General features: G+C 46.0%; 1 protein-coding gene across 6 annotated transcripts in view; it reads right to left on the reverse strand.

The window, feature by feature from the left end:
• lrch2 (leucine-rich repeats and calponin homology (CH) domain containing 2) overlaps window positions 1-23424 on the reverse strand; it is a 203225-nt gene that overhangs the window by 80440 nt on the left and 99361 nt on the right. For all 6 annotated transcript variants that reach the window (XM_085995737.1, XM_085995745.1, XM_085995730.1 and 3 more), the window contains exons 8-10: window positions 15648-15759; window positions 14416-14528; window positions 5912-5976 (exon numbers count right to left, since the gene is read on the reverse strand). In XM_085995737.1, coding sequence (XP_085851863.1) covers window positions 5912-5976; window positions 14416-14528; window positions 15648-15759 — 290 coding nt within the window. The remainder of the gene's footprint in view (window positions 1-5911; window positions 5977-14415; window positions 14529-15647; window positions 15760-23424) is intronic.

Below are 23424 nucleotides of genomic sequence, written 5' to 3' on the forward strand. Positions count from 1 at the left end.
TGAAGAAAACAATACCGACGAGAAGGTTGTTTCAAGTGCTCTGGTGTCGCTAGAACCAGAGACTTGTGGACTCACTGGGGCCGGTGACAGTGATTGTATTCTTGCCATCGTACCAGTAAAGATCAAGTCTAAGAGGAGCGAGAAGCTTGTGGAGACTTACGCCTTCATGGATCCAGGTAGTTCAGCAACGTTCTGCACAGAATCACTCATGCGACAGCTGAACGTTAGAGGCAGAAGAACAGAAATCCTATTACGCACCATGGGTCATGAGAAGTCAATGCAAAGTTATATCCCGTCAGACTTAGAAGTGTGTGGACTTGAAGAGAAGGACTTCATAGACCTGCCTAATGTTTTCACACAGAGGGAGATTCCTGTTAGAATAGGGAACTTAGCCCTGCAGAAGGATGTGGATAGATGGCCTTACCTAGAAAAGGTGCGTCTCCCATACATTGAAGCAGAAATTGGCCTATTAATTGGATCCAATGCCTACAAAACTATGGAGCCATGGCAGGTGATAAACAGCAAGGATGACGGACCCTACGCCGTCAGGACAGCCCTTGGATGGGTAGTCAATGGACCGGTAAGGAGAGATGATGGCAACAAGTCGAACAAGGAGGAACGACAAAATGTCACAGTTAATCGCATCTCTATCGCAAGCATTGAAGAGCTGTTGATACAGCAGTTCAACGCAGACTTTTCAGAACGCAGCTGTGAGGAAAAGACAGAGATGTCACAAGAAGACCATCAGTTCATGGATTTGATGACAAGGTCTACACAGTTCGTTGATGGCCACTATCACATTGGTTTGCCACTGAGAAGACAGACCGCGAAGATGCCGAACAATCGCTGCATAGCAGAGCAACGCGCCATCAGTCTAAAGAGAAAGCTAAACAAGAACCCCGACTTTCACGAAGACTACAAAGGCTTCATGAGAAACATCATAGCGAAAGGCTATGCTGTAAAAGTGCCCGAGGAACAGTTGAACAGAGACGATGGAAGGGTCTGGTACATTCCTCATCACGGTGTGTATCACCCAAAGAAGAAAAAGATCCGTGTAGTGTTTGACTGCGCCGCCTCATTCAGAGGAACTTCACTGAATGACCAGCTGCTTCAAGGTCCTGATCTTACTAATACCCTCATTGGCGTCTTGACTAGGTTTAGACAAGAGCTCGTTGCCATGATGGCAGACATAGAATCAATGTTCCACCAAGTCAGAATCCCTGATGAAGACGCTGATCTTCTGCGTTTCCTTTGGTGGCCAGATGGCGACGTTAGTCAAGCGATAGTGGAATGTAGAATGGCCGTACACTTGTTTGGAGCCACATCATCTCCCAGCTGTGCAAGCTACGCTCTCAGAAAAACTGCAGAAGATGGCAAAGGCAAAGCACCATCAGAGGCTGTGGAGACAGTCTTCAGAAACTTTTATGTCGATGACTGTCTGAGGTCCGTGTCAACAGAAGACGATGCCATCGCACTGTCAAGAGACCTTAGAACTCTGTGTTCGAATGGAGGATTCCATCTGACTAAGTGGATAAGCAACAGCAGAGCAGTTCTAGCTTCTATCCCAGAAAAGGAAAGAGCCACTGAAGTCAAAGATCTGGACCTGAGCCACGATGTCCTTCCTATCGAGAGAGCTCTTGGTGTACAATGGTGCATTGAGTCAGACACGTTCAACTTCAGGATAATGGTGAACGAAAGACCATCCACAAGACGAGGGATTCTCTCCGTGGTCAGTTCCATCTACGACCCTCTTGGATTCCTGGCACCACTCATTCTGCCAGTGAAGCTGATGCTACGAGAGCTGTGTAGAGACGAGAGAGGATGGGATGAAGATATCCCAGAAGGTCAAGCTCAGAGATGGCACAGATGGTTGACAGATTTGCAACAACTTTCTAGCTTCAACGTCAGTAGATGCATCAAGCCCGTGAGTTTTGGAGTTACAAAGACGGCTCAACTACATCATTTCTCGGACGCCAGTGAGGACGGCTATGGCACGGCTACTTACCTCTTGCTGACAAATCAACAGGGCCAGAAACATTGTGCCTTCCTCATGGGGAAATCCAGGGTGGCTCCGCTGAAGCAGGTCACCATCCCGAGACTGGAGTTGACGGCAGCGGTTGTTGCAGTTAAAGTTGACCAGGCGATACGGAAAGAGTTACAGCTCCCACTAGAAGAATCTGTCTTCTGGACGGATAGCACGACGGTGCTGAAGTATATAGAGAATGAGAAGATACGCTTCAAGACCTTCGTAGCAAACAGAATCTCATCCATTAGAGAAGCTACACAACCATCTCAATGGAGGTATGTAAACACCTCATTAAACCCAGATCAAGCCTCACGGGGATTGAAGGCTGAAAACTTCATGAGGAGTGAAACTTGGATACAAGGCCCAAGTTATCTGCTGGAAACAGAGAGATCATGGCCAGAAAGACCAGATATGCCAAGTCAGATTGCTGAAGACGACGTCGAAGTCAAGAGATCAGTCACAGTAAATCTCATAACTACGAAAGAGAACTTTGACACAGTGAACAAGCTTGTTAACCATTTCTCAGGATGGCACCAGTTGAGGAAAGCAGTTGCATGGTTTCTAAGGTTGAAAGAGTTGCTGCTACACCTGAGTGGTAAGAGAAAAGAGTACCGAGCCACTATCAGTCAGTCTGAAAGTAACCCCGATAAGCAGAGAATGCTTCTACAGCAGTATATGCATCAGCACAAGACCACATTGGGTAAGAATTCATTGACCGTGGAGAATTTGGCCAAGGCTGAGATGGAGATAGTTTGCTTCAGTCAAAGACAAAGATACTCAGAAGAAATCGAAGCTTTACAGCGAAATACTCCAATCAAGAAAGGTAGTCATATCTACAAGCTGGACCCTACACTGCAAGATGGAGTACTGAGGGTGGGAGGGAGACTAAACAAATCTGCTATGCCAGAGGAGGCCAAGCATCCTGCTATCCTTTCTAAGGACCTCCGGGTTGCTACTCTCATTCTTCAGCATATACACCAGAGTATTGGACACAGTGGGAGGAATCACGTGCTTGCGAAGCTAAGACAAAGATACTGGATTCCAGGAGCTAATTCTGTAATCAGAAAAATACTCTCTGAATGCATTGTTTGCAGACGGTTACACGCTAGAGCTGGGGAGCAGAAAATGGCAGACCTGCCTGAAGACCGTTTGTTACCAGACAAGCCCCCATTTACAAACGTAGGGGTGGACTATTTCGGGCCTTTCGAGGTAAAGCGAGGACGGAGCCTTGTCAAGAGATATGGTGTGCTTTTCACTTGTTTGACCATCAGAGCAGTTCATATTGAGGTGGCACACACGCTTGACACTGATTCCTGTATTAACGCCTTGCGGCGCTTTGTCTGTAGAAGAGGTCAGGTGTCCATTATGCGTTCTGATAATGGCACTAATTTCGTCGGAGCGGAGAGAGAACTACGGGAAGCTATTGAAGGTTGGAATCGGCTTAAAATACTGGAAGCCATGATGCAAACAGGAATTAAGTGGATCTTCAATCCTCCGGCTGCATCCCACCATGGAGGTGTCTGGGAAAGACAGATACGCACCGTAAGAAAACTACTCAGTTCTGTACTGAAGCAGCAAGCGCTCGACGACGAGGGACTCCAAACCGTTCTGTGCGAGGTCGAAGCCATCATTAATGACCGACCGATAACTAAGACATCAGATGATCCCAATGACCTCGAAGCCCTGACTCCGAACCACCTGTTGTTGTTGAAAACACAGCCAGCCATGCCCCCGGGAGTCTTCAAAAAGGAAGATCTGTATGCCCGTCGGAAGTGGAGGCAAGTTCAGTATATGTCAGACCTTTTCTGGACCAGATGGACAAGAGAATACTTACCTCTGCTACAGGAGCGTCAAAAATGGTCCAAAATAAAGAGGAACTTCATTGTCGGAGACATTGTCTTAATCGTGGATGATTCAGCCCCTAGAAATTCTTGGTTGATGGGAAAAATAATTAAGACCATGCCAGACTCCAGAGGCATCGTTCGTCGCGTTTGTTTGCAAACCAAGACCAGTACCCTGGAAAGACCGATCACAAAGCTCTGCCTGCTACAAGAAGCAGCGTGAAAAGTTCCTGAATGAAAAAAGTGGACACTTATATTGTAAATATGTTGAACTCATTAGTTTATGACTCTTAATGTTTGAGTAATTGATACGCTTCATGTGCCTAGTCAATTAGGGGCCGGAATGTAAGAGCCATAAAAGCTTATGAAAATACTTTAAAATATTGGTTAAATAGCATAATACAGTTAATTTACCTGATTGACTTATTGTATTAAGAAACCCCCTATTTTCTTGCTCCAGTAGTATAGTCCGAGACACCCCCTTCATTCTTGCCACAATGGTACAGTCCCTAAGCCACACATGGTATGCAGCCATTTTACAGTTTAAACTCCACGTAGCTGAAGGAGGCAGAAGTTGTGAGGTTTGGAGCAATACAGTTTTTGACCGTGTTCGTTTATACGTGTTTGCTTTGTAATTCCGTTTGTGAAGTGTTATAGTAAACAGTTTAAAAGACAAAGCTACGTTTGGGAACGTTTTATTTCGACACGCGTCTACTCGTTGTTAACAGCCCCACAGCTCAGTGGCTGCCTGTTTGGAAACTGTATACAATACTCCAGGTGTGGTCTCACCAAGGCCCTGTAGAATTGCAGCAAGACATCTTTACTTTTATACTCAAATCCTCTTGTAATAAAGGCCAACATACCATCTGCTTTCCTAATCGCCTGCTGTACTTGCATATTAACTTTCAGTGATTCGTGTACAAGGACACCCAGGTCCCTCTGAACACCAATCTCTCACCATTTAAAAAATATTCCTCTTTTCTATTTTTCTTATCAAAGTGGATAACTTCACATTTCTCCACATTATATTCCATTGCCATGTTCTTGCTCACTCACTTAGCTTGTCTATATTCCCTTGAAGCCTCTTTGCATCCTTCTCAACTTACATTCTCCACCTTTCTTTCCTCCTTTAAGACGCTCTTTAAAACCTACCTCTTTGACCAAGCTTTTGGTCATCTGCCCTAGTATCTGCTTATGTGGCTTGGTGTCAAATTTTATTTGAGAACGCTCCTGTGAAGCACCTTGGGACGTTTTGCTATGTTAAAGGCGCTAGAAGTACAAGTTGTTGTACTCAATGCCTCTACTTATAAAGCCCAGGATCCCAAATGCTTTATTAACTGCTTTGTTAACCTGTCCTGCCACCTTCAAAAATTTGTGCACAAATACCCCAAGCTCTCTCTTTTCTTGCACCCCCTTTAAAATTGTACCATTTAGCATGTATTGTCTCTCCTCATTACTCCTACCAAAATGTATCACCTCAAACTTTTCTGCGTTGAATTTCATCTGCCATGTGTCTGCCTATTCCACCAGCCTGTCTATGTCCTCTTGAAGTCTACTACTATCTTTCTCACTGTTTACTACACTTCCAAGTTTCATGTCATCTGCAAATTTCAAAATTGTGCCTTGTACCCCCAAGTCATTAATATATATCAAAAACAGCAGTGGTCCCAGTACAGAACCCTGGGGAACCTCCTTCCAGACCGAAAAGCAGCCAGTCACCACAATTGTTTTCTGCCCCTCAGCCAATTTTGTATCCATGGTGCTACGGCCACTTTTATCCCATGGGCTTCAATTTTGCTAACAATCCGAATATGTGGTACTTTATCAAACGTCTTTTGAAAGTCCACATACACATCATCAACTGCATTGCCCTCATCCACCCTACCTCATCAAAAAAATCAATCTCCTGAAAGTTTGATTTCAGGGATTAAATTCTTTGAGATACTGGAATTTGTTCCAATTTAAAAAGTATATAATGGTTTTAAGCTCGAGTGCCCCTCAATGTCTTTTTTGCAGCTTTGAGTAAGTAGCTACATGTTCATACCTTGGTTCATCTCCCCAGTTATTTTCTTCTGTGAGCTGTGATTTTTCAGGCAACTTCCCTCGCTCCTGAGACAAAATGCATTATTGAAATCTGTCACCATTAACATTCAAGTTACATTATATAAAATAAGCATAGAGCATGAAACTTTGCAGAATCCCTCCCCCCGCAAAAAAAAATTCCCCCCACGTTATCATTGAACCACAACACCTTTTTGAAGTCCCAGTCTACAATTTTAGTTGTAAATTCACACGGTCTTAATTTCAGTTAAATTGGTCGAAAGTATTTAATGAATTGTATGGCATTTTAAAACAATAAACATATCACAGAACCTTTAAACTTGAAGATTTTCAGTTTTTTCTCTTTCCAGGCATCAATATTATGTACTTTCCCTAACTATCAAATAGGCATAATACCTAACTCATGTTAGAAATAGGACTGGAGACTGAACAAGTGAGAAAATGTATCTCAAAATTCAGGGAGGGTTCCTGCTCCTGATCAATGTCCAGTGATCTCTGCCTGGAGCTGTGATTGGATGCATACTGGAGCGTTCGCGATGCTGAGGACGTCGTGAATAGCACGTTTAGGGAGTTGGACACACAGCAGGTAGAGGTTGGACAGGCAGAAAGGGAAGGGGTGACCAACATGCAGAGTAGTAGGCGCAGGCAGGTAGTGCAGGGGTCCGCTGTGGACATCCCCCTCTCAAACAGATACACCACTTTGAGTACTGTTGGGGGGGGATGGCTTATCAGAGCAAGGCAGCAGCAGCCAACTTCCTAGCACCAGGGGTGGCTCTGCTGCACAGGACGGGAGGAAAAAGAGGGGTAGAGCTATAGTAATAGGGGATTCTATTGTAAGGGGACTAGACAGGCGTTTCTGCAGCCGCAAACGAGACCCCAGGATGGTGTGTTGCCTCCCTGGTGCAAGCGTCAAGGATGTCTCAGAGCAGCTGCAGAACATTTTGGAAGGGGAGGGTGAACAGCCAGTTGTCGTGGTGCATATAGGTACTAACGATATAGGTAAAAACGGGGTTGAGGTCCTAAAACCTCAATATAGGGAGTTAGGAGGTAAATTTAAAAATAGGACCTCAAAGGTAGTAATCTCAGGATTGCTACCAGTGCCACGTGCTAGTCAGAGTAGAAATAGAAGGATATTTCAGATGAATATGTGGCCAGAGGAATGGTGCCAGGGGGAGGGATTCAAGTTCCTGGGACACTGGAACCGGTTCTGGGGGAGGTGGGACCAGTTCCAACTGGACGGTTTGCACCTGGGCAGGGCTGGAACCGATGTCCTAGGGGGAGCGTTTGCTAGTGCTCTGGGGGAGGGTTTAAACTAAGATGGCAGGGGGTTGGGAACCTGAGCAGGGGGACAGAGGAAAGGGAAACAAGGATAAAAGCAAAAGAAAGGAAGGAGAAAAACAAAAAGTGGCAGTCAGAGAAATCAATGGTTTAAATCAAACATGGCCACAGTAAATAATAATTCTAATAGGTCTAAGAGCGTTAAAAAAATAAGCCTGAAGGCTTTGTGTCTTAATGAGAGGAGCATTCGTAATAAGGTGGATGAATTGGCTGCGCAAATAAAGGTAAACAAATATGATTTGGCTGGGATTACGGAAACGTGGCTCAAGGATGACCAGGGCTGGGAACTCAACATCTAGGGGTATTCGATATTCAGGAAAGATAGGCAAAAAGGAAAGGGAGTTGGGGTAGCATTACTGGTTAAAGAAGGGATTAACACAATTGTAAGGAAGGATATTAGCTCTGATGATGTGGAATCTGTATGGGTAGAATTGAGAAATACCAAGGGGCAGGGTTTGTTGCCAGATACGGAGCTCAAAATCTCCGTATTTTTCAACATTAGCGCTGGCTTGTCCGGCAGTTTTGATGGGACGGCAACAGCTTGGTCCCGTCGGTGCCGGATAGCACAAAGTTTCCTGTATAGATTGGGCTAACCAAATTAGTAACAATACTGTGGAGGAGGAATTCCTAGAGTGTTTACGGGATGGTTTCCTGGACCAATATGTCGAGGAACCAACCAGAGATCAGGCCATCTTAGACTGGGTATTATGTAACGAGAAAGGATTAATTAGCAATCTTGTTGTACGAGGCCCCTTCGGTCGGAGCGATCATAATATGATCGAATTCTTCATTAAGATGGAGAATGAAGTAGTTGACTCAGAGACAAGGGTCCTCAATTTAAATAAAGGAAACTACGATGGTCTGAGGCGCGAGTTGGGTAGGATTGATTGGGGAATGTCACTCAAAGGGTTGACGGTGCATAGGCAATGGCAAACATTCAAAGACCGCATGGATGAACTACAGAATTTGTTCATCCCAGTTTGGCATAAAAATGAAACAAAAAAGGTGACTCAACCGTGGCTAACAAGGGAAATTAGGGATAGCATAAGATCCAAGGAGAGGACATATAAATTGGCCAGAAAAAGCAAAAATCCTGAGGATTGGGAGCAATTTAGGATTCAACAAAGGAGGACAAAGGGATTAATTAAGAAGGGGAAAGTATAATGAGAGTAAGCTTGCAGGGAACATAAAAACTGACTGTAAAAACTTTTATAGATATGTGAAAAGAAAAAGATTGGTGAAGTCAAGCGTAGGTCCCTTGCAGTCAGAATCAGGGGAATTTATAATGGGGAACAAAGAAATGGCAGACCAATTAAATACATATTTTGGTTCTGTCTTCACAAAGGAGGACACAAATAACCTCCCAGAGATGCCGGGGAACATAGGGTTTGATGAAAGGGAGGAACTGAAAGAAATCTGTATTTGTCGGGAAATGGTGTTCGGGAAATTGATGGGATTGAAGGCCGATAAATCCCCAGGGCCTGATAATCTACATCCTAGGGTACTTAAGGAAGTGGCCCTAGAAATAGTAGATGCATTGCTGATCATCTTCCAACATTCGATGGAATCTGGAACAGTACCCATGGATTGGAGGGTAGCTAATGTTACCCCACTATTCAAAAAAGGTGGTAGAGAGAAAACGGGGAATTACAGACTGGTAAGCCTGACAACGGTAGTGGGGAAAATGCTAGAGTCCATTATAAAAGATGTAATAGCAGAGCACTTGGAAAACAGTGCCAGGATCGGACAAAGTCAACATGGATTCACAAAAGGAAAATCGTGCTTGACTAATCTACTGGAATTTTTTGAGGATGTAACTGGTAAAATAGATAAGGGAGAACCAGTGGATGTGGTGTATCTGGACTTTCAGAAGGCCTTCGATAAGGTCCCGCATAAGAGATTTGCGTGTAAAGTTAAGGCACATGGGATTGAGGGCAAGGTATTGACTTGGATAGAGAACTGGTTGGCAGACAGAAAGCAAAGAGTTGGAATAAACGGGTCCTTTTCCGAGTGGCAGGCAGTGACTAGTGGGGTACCGCAGGGATCGGTCCTTGGACCCCAGCTATTCACAATATATATTAATGATCTAGACAAGGGAACTAGATGTAATGTCTCCAAATTTGCAGACGACACAAAGCTGGGTGGGCGTGTGTGCTTTGAGGAGGATGTCAAGAAACTCCAGGATGATTTGGACATGTTGGGTGATTGGGCAGAAACATGGCAGATGCAATATAACGTGGATAAATGTGAGGTTGTCCACTTTGGTGGCAAAAACAGGAAGGCAGATTATCTAAATGGCAATAGATTGGGAGAAGGGGAAGTGCAACGAGACCTGGGTGTCCTTGTGCACCAGTCGCTGAAGGTAAGCATGCAGGTGCAGCAGGCAGTTAAGGCGGCAAATGGTATGCTGGCCTTCGTAGCGAGAGGGTTTGAGTACAGGAACAAGGATGTCTTGCTGCAGTTGTACAGGGCCTTGGTGAGACCACATCTTGAGTATTGTGTGCAGTTTTGGTCGCCTTATCTGAGGAAGGATGTTCTTGCCATGGAAGGAAGTCAGCGAAGGTTCACCAGGCTGATACCTGGGATGGCAGGAATGACGTATGAGGAGAGATTGGGTCGATTGGGCTTGTACTTGCTGGAGTTTAGAAGAATGAGAGGTGATCTCATTGAAACTTATAAAATTCTGACAGGACTGGACAGACTAGATGCAGAAAGGATGTTCCCAATGGTCGGGGAGTCCAGAACCAGGGGACACAGTCTAAGGATAAAGAGTAGGCCATTTAGGACAGAAATTAGGAGGAATTTCTTCACCCAGAGAGTGGTGAACCTGTGGAACTCTACCACAGAAGGCGGTGGAGGCCAGTTCATTAAATATATTCAAGAAGGAGTTGGATATATTTCTTAAGGCTAAAGGGATCAAGGGGTATGGGGAGAAAGCAGGGACCGGGTACTGAATTTGGATGATCAGCCATGATCGCATTGAATAGCAGAGCAGGCTCGAGGGGCCGAATGGCCTACTCCTGCACCTATCTTGTATGTTTCTATGCTGTGGGTTAGGGGAAGGTAAGATTGTGCTCAGCTGCAATATCCCTACCCCAACATTACTGAATGACCTGCTGATATGCAACATGGATTTTTTTTTTTTTTTTTAAAAAGAAAGCGATGTCTGACAAATTTAATCGAGCTCTCTGAAGTGCCTTGATAAAGGAAATGAAATTAATGTGTTCGATAGGGTGCTGCATAGGAGGCTGTTGATAAAGTTAAGGCACATGGTATTAAAGGGAATGCAGCAGCATGGATATCAAGTTGTTTGCAGAACAGAAAACAGTATAGTGGCTAATGGATGTTTTTCAGACTGGAGGGATGTAAACAGTGTCCTCCAGTGGTCATTGGTGGGATCATTCCTCTTAATGTATAAAAAAAATCTGGTATAGTGAGCGCAATATCAACATTTTCAGATTACACAAAAATAGGAAGCAGGATTAACTGAAGAGGTATGCCAGTGGCTTCAGAGGACAAAAACAGGTTAAGAAATTGAGCATAGCTTTGAAATGAAATTTTGTGTGAGAATGGAGGTGATACATTTTGGGAGAATGAAATGAAGGAAATATATACATTGTAAAAAAAATTGAGCAGAGACACTTAGGGCTTCACATTCACAAATCTTTACAAGTTGGAAGGCAAGTTGATAAAGCAGTAAGACAACACCATATTGATTCCTAGATTTTAAGAGAGGGGTATAGAGTACAAAAGCAAAGAATTAAGGTTAAACTTACACAAATCATTGGTGAGGCCACAACTAAAATATCGTGTCCTGTTTTGGGCACCATACTATAGGAAGATGTTAAAGCCACAGAAAGGGTGCGGACGAGATTCATTACAGCAACAAAAGCGAGGGGCTTTAGTTATGAGGAGAGACCAGAGAAACTTTCCACACAAATTATAGCTAAGAATAAGAGATCTGATTGAAGTATTCAAATTTACGAAGGGTTTTGACAAAACAAATCAGGAAAATTATTTCCATTGGTGGGTGAGTCAATAACAAGAGGGCACAAATGTAAGATCACCGAAAAGAACAAATCGAGAAATTAGGAGATTTAAAAAATATATAAAACAGAGATGATTAAGATATGGAACATCCTACCAGAAACAGCAGAATGCACAATAGTTTTTAAAAAGGGAAATTGATTCATATTTAAAAAAAGAAAAAATTACAAAGAGTATGGAAAAAGTGCAGAGAAATGACTAAGTGAATAGCTCTTTCGGAGAGCTGGCATTTCCATGATGGGCCAACTGGACTCCTTCTGTGCTATAAACGTCTATGATTCTATGCTTTACCCAGACAGGGTAACTATTTATTCAACACAACCCAGAACATGTAACAACAAATAAAGTATTAATAAAGATAAATGTGCCAGAAACATTTAGTACTTGCACAGAAATTTTAAATATCTGGTAAAAGCAAGCCAATCTAATAGTTCCAAGAGCTTGAGTCTCATCAGCACTTTGTCAGATTTCACATCATTTCATTTTAATGGAATATATACTAGCTTAAGAAAGATGGTGCAATGTTTAGACTGGAGTCCCAGAAATGTTTTAAACTATAGCTGAAATATAACACAGATTCGGTAAATTATTTCAAGCTATGTGGCAGGTGACTAATAAAGGAAATAATGGCATCCAAAAGCTCTGGTTCAATTAAGTAGATGGCTTAAGGACAGTAGAGGAATTTGATCAGAGATGTAAAATACTGTACATTAAACATGGAACATACGCATAATGGATGACTGAGCACAAGCAAAGGTTAAAGGATTTACCACAATTGATTTGCTGAAAGTATGCAGTCAATATGAAGTTGTTAAGCAGGCTAGTCACGATTAGGATACATCTCAGCATATTTGACAGCAAGTCAAAACAAGTTGTTCTCGGGACATTGAATAGTGCAGTGATTAAATGTTAGCTTTCCATCTCTGGAGTCTAATGCTTGGATCCAGCTCAGTGATGCGGGATAAAAGTCGGTTTTCTAACATATCTGAAATTCACTTTAGGCAGTCCCAACTCAGACCACTATATAAAACTGCTCCTAATTCAGAACTAAATTGGCAATTTAACTGCAAGGGTGGGCATAACATGGCTGGTGATGGAAATGGAAAAATGCCACACTGATGCAGTGGAGTGCTTCTGAGGTTGGGTTAGTGTAGAGATAGCTTTACTCTGCATCAAATCCCCAGAAATTATTGATGCTGACGGTGTACCTGAAGTGCAAATTGCTACATTCCTTCACCTTAAAGAGCCAAAAGATGTAAGTTATTCTAACCTTGTATGGATCACCAGTGAGGCCCTAATTGGAATGGAGAGAAATTTTGGGAAACCCATCTTCAAAAATGATAATGGTGAATTTGAAGGGGTGCGGAGAAAAGCAAGAAAGGCGACAGCTATAAAGTTATGAAGAGCAAATCACAGAACTGAACTGGTCATTGGAGAGAAGAGATGATCTAAGCTTTTGCATATGTGGAACAAATTGCCATACTAAGTTAATGCTGCGTTGATTAGAACATTTAAAATCGAAGAGCTGGACAAACTCTTGGTTATGAATGGAATTGACGGTTAAAAGGATAAGTAGAAATAATGGGCCGTATTTTGTGACCCCTACGGGTGCGTACGTGCCCTTAGGGGCCGCGCAAGTTCCGGGTTTAGGTATGCGAAGCGCATGCGCTAAAACCCGGAACTTGCGATCTGTCAAGAATCTTCTTGACAGATCATCTGCATCCCCAGGAGAAGGGCCTCTGCGGGTGGAGAGTTGCGCTATTTGCCCAACTTCCGCCCGCTGAATGCCTGTGAAATTCTTACGCCTGGTAAAAGCTGGCTTAAGGCCTGCTCTTACCAGCATAAGAGTTTTGAAAGATAGAAAAATAAAATTGTGTCACTCATTTATACATTAAAAACCCTGTACAATAAGGTAAGTTTATTTTTAGCCCTGTTAAAACATTTTTGATTAAAATATTTAATTAAATGGCATTTTAAATATGTAATTTAAAAATTTTTATTTCATGTGTTCATGTATGTTTTAAGTGATTCCCATTTATACTTATGGGGTTTCTGTACATACAGAACTCCCGTAAGTATGAATGGGAATTCCTTTCTTTTATTGGTTGGGCTGGCCCACATGATCCCAGGGGCACTTGCGAACCGCATGCGCCCCTGGGATACGTGGGCCTCTACCTGCGTGTACCCGGAGAGGCCCAGGATCGCAAGTCTCCATACCTCCCAGACCACCAAGTAAATTCGTAGTTTTTTTTTTTTTTTTTTAAATACAGGTAAGAGGCATCCGCCTGCGGGAAGCCTCCGACTGCAAATTTTGGGCCAATGATACTCATATGTGTGAACATAATTCTTAATTGGTTAAGAGCAGGGAACGGTCAATTTAGGAATGCAAACTGTCTAAGATGGATAAAATGAGATGTACAATTAGACAAATATTCTTGAATCTTGCTATACCTTTCAAGAGTGAGGAGAACCTTTCCTCAGGGAATTACATAGGTTTGGATAAATCAATGATAACATAAACTGTACATGGTAAGTGGAAGAAACTGGCTTGATTGGCCAAATTACCCTTCACTCATTCTGTGCTTTACTTTTATTCCAAAGTTTTGCACACTTGTGAGCCAGTTAATTTTCGCACTTGCAATTTAGGCCCTGTTATCAACATTATAGACAAAACTAAATGGCAAACATGAGTGCTTTGGTTCTTTTTTCCTATCTTATATATTAATTTCAGACAATTCAAATTTTGAAACACTTAGTTTTGTGACATATGTATTTAAATACTCAACTGGTACAGAGAGTAGAACTAGACTAAATAGTGGTGATTATTCTGTACAATTTTATCTGCAACTCATGTTTTGCTAACTATAATATTCCTGTAACTGTAACCATTGAGTGCCCACGAGTCATTCCATGGCATCACTTGTTGACACTGGATAAAGAACAAAGGGGTTGAAGCTAAAAGATGGACTGCTTTGTTATTAAGTTATTTCTATGAAGCATAAAATGATAAAATAACAAATTCAAAAGATAATTGGCACAATTAACATCCACTCAGCATTGCATTATATCAGTTGCTTCTATGTACAAAAGAAAATACCGTACTTTTATATAAGTCACAACTGGAGCACTTAGATGAACATCTCCTGCATCAGACGGTGGTGTCTCCTCCTCTTCTGCATTATCAATGAAGTCTAAATGTTCCTGATCCAATGAGGCTAAAATATAAGCCAAAAAAATTTGAGGACAAGACCTTTTAACACTCAGTTGTCTCTCACATTGAAACTTTATTACTGCATACTTGCTCATTCACAAGCCTGTAGGTATGTCTCTTGGAGAAAACAAATATGAAAATGTTAATTAAAGCTTGTCCAAATTCCAATAAGTTACTTTTTCAAAATCCTGAATATTTAAAATGTTTCAAATTAACACTCCAGCATTTACAAAAAAGTTCTAATCACCTTCTACGGTTTGGTGAGTTTACCCAACAACAATTTGCATTTATGTATTTATGTTGCGCCTTTAACGTAGTAAAACATCACAAGGTGCGTCACAGGAAAGTTAACATTTGACACCGAGCCACATTAGGACAGGTGACCCAAAGCTTGGCCAAAGAGGTAGGTTTTGAGGAGTGTCTTAAAGGAGGTGGGGCAGAGATGTTTAAGGAGGAAATTCCAGAGCTTAGGCTGAGGCAGCTGAAGGCATGGCTGCCAAAGGTGGAGCGATTAAAATCAGGGATGCACAAGAGGCCAGAATTGGAGGAGCACAGAGATCTGAGGGTTGTAGGAACTTTCTGAGATAGGGAGGGGCGAGGCCATGGAAGTATTTGAAAATAAGGATGAGAATTTTAAAATCCAATGAGCAGTTGAGCCAAATAGCCCAACAGACCAGGAAGATTCCAGATCAATCTCCAGTCTATGGAGAGTTCGCTGATCTGAACTGAGGCAGTTGCAGGGGCATGACTGGAGAGCAAAATCATTAGGATTCTTGATCATCCAGCAACTCTGCTGCAAGCATGTGCTTAGGATGAAGACAGGATCAGGCTTGGTTGTGATGCCGATAGCTCAATAACCTACCAATTCTCTCAACTAGTTGAGTTAACAGCCACTTGGACAAGATACTGGAAGGTGCCCAGTGCCCACTGAAAGTTACCTCAGCAAGGAGTCAGCACTTTCAGGGAAGGAGAAGAGGGGAGAAAACTGGAGAGAAATAAAAACATTCCACACTGGTACAAATATTGCTCAAACAATTTTAACAGCTAAAATTACATTTAAGCATAAAAATTAAATTAAAAATCATATTCAAGTACTTCAAAAACACATCTGCAATGTACTTACTTTTGTGCGAGTTGAGTTTATTCCCAACTAAATGATTGTCTGATTTTAGAGGCAAGTCCTTGGCTATTTCAGATACCTGAGAATGTAGGCTAATTGTATCATCATCTGAGGGCTAAACAAATAAACAATAGCATAAGAACTTTCCAAGGACATAAAAATAAAAGTTAACCTTAAAACTATTAGAATCATAAATAGCGTTCTTTGCATCATGAGGGTTAAAAGACAAATATTAGCATCACAGTATCTTTCAAAAGCTCAAATATTAAAACTAAATTGAAAGTTAGTAGAACAAGTACCGCAAGGGTCAGTGCTTCTCAGCTATTCACAATCTATATCAATGATTTGGATGAGGGGACCAAATGTAATATATCCAAGTTTGCTGATGATACAAAGCTGGGTGGGAATGTAAGTTGTGAGGAGGATGCAAGGAGGCTTCAAGGGGATATAGACAGTCTAAGTGAATGGGCAAGAACATGGCAAATGGAATATAACGTGAAGAAATGAGAAGTTATCCACTTTGCTATGAAAAATAGAAAAGCAGAGTATTTTTTAAATGGAAAGATATTGGGAAATGTTGCTGTTCAGAGGGACCTGGCCTGGGTGTCCTTGCACACGAATCACTGAAAGTTAACATGCAAGTACAGCAAGCAATTAGGGAAGCAAATGATATGTTGGACTTTATTACAAGAGGATCTGAGTATAAGAGTAAAGGGCCTAGAAATTGGGTATAGCCCTGCTTGAGGCGTTAGAACTGGCGCTGCGCAAAGTTTATAGCCAGACGAAACTTATCGCTGCCTGGCGAGATAATGGGCCAGAAATTGGTGAACGGGGCTTGCCGCGCGTGCAAGCCCCGTATATGCACTTACCCCGCGCTACTGCCGATCAGCTCCAGGGATGCCTGGACTTGGTGTTTGAAAAAGAAGAATCCCGGGCAGCGTATGACGTCACGCCGCCCAGGAGTGCAGCCAGCGCGAAGCCAGGAGCGTGCAGTGTAAGTGAGACACGCCCCTTGAGGTCTCAGTTTCACTGGACACGCCCCCAATGTTTCTGTCAAGCTGCTAAGCATTTTTACATGCAAAGCAGCAGTTTAAATAGATTTTTGGAAGTTTTTTGAAGATTTTGGTAACTTTTATAAACTTTTTTAAATGTTTACATTATTTTGAGTAATCTGAAGTAGTTTTAAAGAGAATTAAAGCAATCTAAAGACTTTTAAAAGCCCTAAAAGAATTTTTTAAATTCCATTTATTTATTTAGCAATGTCGTCGTCATACGTGTCTTCACACTGTTCCCTTTGGGGAACTGTATGAAGTGGTGGAAGGATTTATGGCCGTGATTAACGCTCATTCCGTGACCGTAACCATCTTTGAACCAGCCATTAGGGCGGTTAGTCCTATGGCGGGAGGGTTTTACGGGCTCCCACAAGCTATACAAGGAGGGGGGGCCACCCACACCCACGGACGCAAATATCCCACTGGATGTCAACCCAGAATTTAGAGCCGGAGCTCCGACTCCACTTGCCGGGACTGTCTGGAGCGGGGTTCGAAACCCTACCCTGATCTGGCCCAGCGGCGGGGATCCTACCGCTATGACAAAGGCCCAATCCGATTAGCAACGTGAAATGGCAGCATAGGGCTCCAGTCACGGGGAGGGAAAAGGCACAGGAAACGTATGGGTGTCACCTTTTGTGCGGAGTGGGCCTTTTGCGTAGCAGTAAACATCCCCAAGGAGTAGGGTTTTGAACCCCACTCCAGACAGTCCCGGCAAGTGGAGTCGGAGCTCCAACTTTAAATTCTGGGTGGGCATCCAGCGGGATACTTGCGTCCGTGGGTGTTGGTGGCCCCCCCCCCTCAGATGGGTTGTGGGAGCCCATAAAACCCTCCCGCCATAGGACTAACCACCCTAATGGCTGGTTCAAAGATGGTTACGGTCACGGAATGAGCGTTAATCACGGCCATAAATCCTTCCACCACTTCATACAGTTCCCCAAAGGGAACAGTGTGAGGATACGTACGATGATGACCTCTTGCGCAATGCACCTCCTTGGACCCTCAGTCGCAGATGCGAGGGGGCAAGTCGTGCAATTGTTAAATTTTTCATTTTATTGACATGTAAAATGTTGGCCCAGTAATTCCCTTCCAAATGCGCGAGTACGGTCGGGGTACTTACACATCTGGCCGGATGAAATGCCGGTTTTCAGCATGCACAGTGCATGTGGGGAAAACCGGCATTTCCTGTCCTCTGAACGAAGGGGTTCAGAGGCAGAACGCGTGCGACTGCACAGGCAGCGCGTGCGCAGTATAATTCGCCGCTTTCATTAATGCTTTCAGTGAGGTCAAGTCATTACAACTTACACATGAAAAAAGCATGGGTACAGTTGCTCCAGAGGCTGCGGAGGAAGATATTTATTATCGTGGAGCTTCTGAAAGTATGTATGTCTGTATATATTCCTTTGCGTGTTATGTATATATTCCTTTACTTATGTGTATGAATGTATTATTTAATTATGACTTTCAGAGAAAGTAACTTATTGGAAAATCATAATTAAAAACATACATTCATACACATTAGTAAAGGAATATAAAACATACATACATATACGTAAAGGAGTATATGTGGACATACATACATAACTCATTCTCACATTCCATTCACACAGCCACAATTGCTCCTTCTACCTACCGTTCTGAAAACACTTAAAAAAAAAAAATTTAAACTTTAAAACTTACTTAAAATTTCTTAAAATAACTTCCCTCCCTTTCCCAAACAAAAATATTGCATTTCAGAAGCTCCACGATAAAATATATCTTCCTCCGCAGCCAATGAACAACTTTACACTTGCTTTTTTCAAGTGTAACTTCTAAGGACTTACCCTCACTGAATCCATCATTGAAATCCACAAAGTTCACTGCGCAAGCGCTGCCTGTGCAGTCGCACGCGCTGTGAATAGACCTCGGGTCTGGAAATGCCGGCGTTCCCCGCATGCGCTGTTCCTGCTGAACGCCGGCATTTCCAACGGCCAGATGCATGAGTACCCCGACCGTACTCACGCTTCTGGCCGCGAATTTCTGGCCCATTGGGTTGCATCGCCCCCAAAGGGGATTGAGGCGCTAACTCAGACGTTGCACGGGGCTAAGGCGCAAAAGTTCAGGCGCTACCCAATATCGTCACGGACGGGCGCAGCGCAGGTGATCTCAATTACCGGAAACCACGAGACTTCCAGGCGCCGGCCGGCTCTTAAAGGGGTGGGTCAGTCAGCCCGAGCTGCTACACTCAACGCCCTGTAGGCCTCAGAATCGGCGCTCGCCCTTCTCTGGTGCAACAAGCTTGGTGAGGATGGAGAAGGTGAGACAGAGAGCAGAGCGCTTCAGCACTGAGGCCCTGGACCACTTGGTGTCTGCAGTTGAGCGCCGTCGAGATGTTCTGTATCCTGACAATGGCAAGAGGCCAAATCAAAAGGCTTACCGGCGATCTTGGAGGGAGGTTTCTCAGAGGGTCAACTCCAACAGCTTGGCGACCAGGACCCCTGTTCAGTGCAGGAAGAAATTCAACGACCTCACTCGGGTCGTTAGGGTGAGTGTTGGTTATGCAAACTTCTGATTCCCTCCATCTGCACCTAACTTCGAGGACCCTGTTGCCATGATGCCCCAATGGCCATCTGTCAGCAAGCACCCATGGCCCTTTCTGGGCACACACATGGACATTTCTCTCAAGGCATCATGTAAGGGCCCTTGCACCATGGGGGGCATGAGATCATGGCCTAGAAATTCATTACAGCCACTTTTGGGGCGGTAAAGTCGGGCGGCCGCTAAAGTTTGCGCCCGGCGCAAATTCGAGGCCACTTCTCCGATATTCATTAGCTTCGCCCTAAGAGTTTGCTCGAGCGCTAAAACTGGCGATGCACGCCTCTCTTTAGGCGCTAAGCCGGAGGTGCTGAGCGAGAGCGCCGAGGCCGGGCGCAGCGCAGGTGCGGCCATTTTTTGATGGACAGCAGACACCCTGGCGCCGGCCAGCTCTTAAGGGGGAAGGGTCGACTTGGTCTGCTGCCACGCCCTGGATAGTGGAGCCCTGCAGCTAGGCCTGAACACTGCTGCTGGACCCAAATAGCGCCTGAAACCATGGAGAAGGCCCGTGAACGAGCGCAGCGCTTCTCAGAGCTTGATCTGAGGGTGCTGGTTGGTGCTGTGGAGAAGAGACGGCATATTTTGTTTCCGGATAATGGCAGGAAGCCGCCGGCCCGCGTCTACCGGAGAGCCTGGAGGCATGTCGCCACCAAGGTGTCATCCAACAGCGAGGTCCCCAGGAGCGGTGTCCAATGCCGCAAAAAGCTAAATGACCTCACCAGGATTGTCAGGGTGAGTACCCTTTCCAGTGTCCTCCTCATCCTTGCATGTGCACCTCACATTATGGGCAAAGGGACCTGAAAGCCCTAATGGCCAGCCCTCATGCAGCAGCTATGGGACACTCATGAACATCAATTGCACATTGTGCACTTAACACACTGGCCAGGCTATTCGACCATGGGAGGCAGTGCACACAAGATCAGGGCTACACACTGTACTTAGAGGCTGTCCTTTCTCTTGCAGGCCAAGCTGGCCAATAAGAGGAGCCGGACTACGACCGGGGGAGGCGGACCCCAGATCCAGCCGCTCACCGAACTGCAACATCGCGTGGAGCGCATCATGGGTGCCCGGGTGATTGGCCCCGTTGCATCTGGAGATGCCGACCCTGTTCTGGGCACCAATGGTAAGGACATCACCTTTTGGACCTCTCTCGTCCCACTTGCGCATCAGATCTACATCCTTTGCCACTGTCCGACCAATGCGCTGAATGCCACCACTCATGCATCCCTCGCTGACGCCCTCTCCTCACTCTAAAGCTACTCTTGTGCCTTCCTGCTTTCAGATGGTGAGGAGGAGGTCCCTGAAGTTGCCAGTGACAGCCCCTCAGAAGAGGAGGAGGAGGAGGAGCAAGAGGAAGGCGGCCCATCAGGGGAACCCTCAGCCGCGGCAACCCATGCCAATGTAGGGGACACGTCTTCCCTGGAGGGGAGCGTGGGGGAAGTTTCGGAGGGGAGGGTAGCTCCTGGGACCAGCGGCCTGCAGAAACGCGGGAGGGGGGGGTGGAAGCTCAGCGGCCTTCTCCCCAGAGGGGGGGAAGGGTCGGAGGGGAGTCCAATTGCTGGGCCCAGCGGCGTCCAGCAACGCAGGAAGGGTCGGCCAGCTCGGCGGCTTTCTCCCCAGAGGGAGAGTCCGGCCTCCAGTCTGGAGACGGCCAACGCCGAGGAGATGCGCCGCCTCGAGGACTTGTCCGTGGACTCGGAGCACCGGCACACAGAGCTAATGGGGGTAGTGGCACGGTTGCCTGAGGCCATCGAGTCCCTGTCTCGGAGTGTGACCGAGTTCGGGGCCTCACAGGCCACCAGTCGGGCGGAATTCGGGGCAGCTCAGGCAGCGAGTGGCCAGGTGATCAGTGGTGCCGTGCAGTCACTGGGTGCTCTGATGCAGTCACTGAACAGGTCAACACGGGCACTCACTGCTGCCACACTCGCTGTGTCAGCCAGGCATCGCCGGGGCACCCGGCGCGCTGCAGCAGCACAGCGGTCTGTCCCTCGGCAGATTGGTGCGCATGCTGCAGTGCTGGCCCGGCCGAGTGCCAGTGTCTCAGGCGACCAGCGAGCGCCTGCCATCCGCCAGCTTGCCCCCATTCCTCCAGCCGCCACTGCCACTCCCCCAGTGGAGCTGCCACAGCGACTGATGCTGGCCAGCCACAGCTGCAGCATTCACCAGCCGGCCCCTCGACGGCCAGACCTCGTCTAGGCCGACCCCCAAGGGCATCTGCCGTCACGACATGTGCCCCTCAGGAGCCTGCCCCCAGCCAATGGCCTCACTTTGAGGAGGAGCAGCAGGGCGTGCAGGGGCCGCCAAAATTTGCAGAAGGCATCGCCCTCGCGGGCCACTAAGTAGAGGGTGTGTCCAAATGTTGTGTTTTCTGGAATGTGTGTTTTGTGAAGGCCGAGGATGAAGGCCATTTTTGTTTACATCTTTTGTTAATGCTCCCCAGGTTGTGGGAGTGAGTCATGTGTGTGTGTGTGTTTTTTGGGGGGTTTTGTCTGTTTTTGGTTTTCATGTGGGAAGGGCCCTGAGTTTGTACAATAAACCATTTTATTTATTCACATTGTCCATGTTTGATCTTTGAAGTGTTTGTTGCCTTAACCAGCTGACGGCTTGCGGAGCGGCTGCAATCATGTTCTTTCATTGGCACAAGCCATTCCCTGACAGGGGGCCTAGAAGTGACGGTCAATAAGCCGCCGACGGGCGGCCCTTGGACCTTCTGCCTCCCTCCTGGGCTGGTACTCCTCGTCCTCCTCCTCCTCCTCCTCCTGAGGTGGTGGTCCAACGCGAGGTGGCAGTGCCCGAGTCCTGCGGATAGCCAGGTTGTGCAGCATGCAGCAAACGACGACGAATTGGGAGACTCGCTCCTGCGAATACTGGAGGGCTCCCCCGGAGCGATCCAGACAGCGGAACCGTTGCTTGAGGACACCGATTGTTTGTTCTATGATGTTCCTAGTCGCTTGATGGCTCTCGTTGTATGCCTCTTCAGCAGGGGTCGTGGGCGCGCGGAGCGGGGTCATGAGCCAGGTACACAAAGGATAGCCTTTGTCCCCGATAAGCCATCCTCTTGGGTGTGGCTATGCCTGGAACATGTCAGCCACAGTTGTCTGTCGCAGGATAAAGGCATCGTGGCTGCTGCCTGGAAAGCGGGCATTGACAGCTAGGATGCGCTGCCTGTGGTCACACACCAGCTGTACGTTGAGGGAATGGTAGCCCTTCCGGTTGCGGTAATCCTCGGCATGCTCCAGAGGTGCCCACAAAGCCACATGCGTGCAGTCAATGGCGCCCTGCACCATGGGGAAGCCCGCTATTCTTGCAAATCCCACTGCACGCTGCTGCTGCTTCTCCAGGGTCATGGGGAAGGAGATGAATTGACGTCTCCTTCTGAAAAGGGCATTGGTTACCTGGCGGGTGCAGCAATGCACGGCGAACTGGGAGATGTTAGCGATGTCCCCAGCAGCGGATTGGAAGGAGCCGGTGGCATAGAAGTTGAGAGCCACCGTCACCTTCACTGCCACCGACAGAGACGTCCTGCGCATCAGCTGTGGACGCAGATCTCTGTGCAGCAGCTGGCAGATGTCTGCAACCACCTCCCTTCTGAATCGCAGCCTCCTAACACACTGCGCGGCAGACATGGTCAGATAGGAGGACTGCTGGCGGTATACCCTGGGTGGGTAAGGCCTCACTTGCGACGCCTGTTGCCCCCTCTGCGTCTAGCCAGGGCTGCCACTCTCTCACGGCGTCTGTAAGCCCTTCCGGCATAAGGCTGAAACTCAGCGTTGGCACCCAATGCAGCCCCCATTATATGCTGGCAAACACTGAGATCTCAATGAAGGCAAAGATAATTGATAAGCTCTGGCCTGAGCCAAAAATACCTGTCCTAGTGTTGGGCCAAAGCAGTAAGCTCTCATCCTTGGTCTCTCTCCAAAAAACCGTTGCACAAGAGTGAATGCTGCAAAATGGCTGGCCTTTATAGTGCAGGGTAAGTGCCCTTTAATTTGCGCTCCCCGCGGCCTGCCTCGGCTGTGTACCGTTCCACTTCACAGTCGTTAGGGCCGCCCGGCGCACAATGGGGCGGCGCGAGTGAAGTTCCGGTTCCGGGCGCACAAAGGGCGTTGCACGACGAAATGACGTCATGATCTGCGCGCGCAGCAGGGCGCGCGCTA

This window comes from Somniosus microcephalus, chromosome 1 (assembly GCF_052327205.1).
Source record: "Somniosus microcephalus isolate GS21.2 chromosome 1, FLI_Smic_1.0, whole genome shotgun sequence".
NCBI classification, from domain to species: Eukaryota; Metazoa; Chordata; class Chondrichthyes; order Squaliformes; family Somniosidae; genus Somniosus; species Somniosus microcephalus.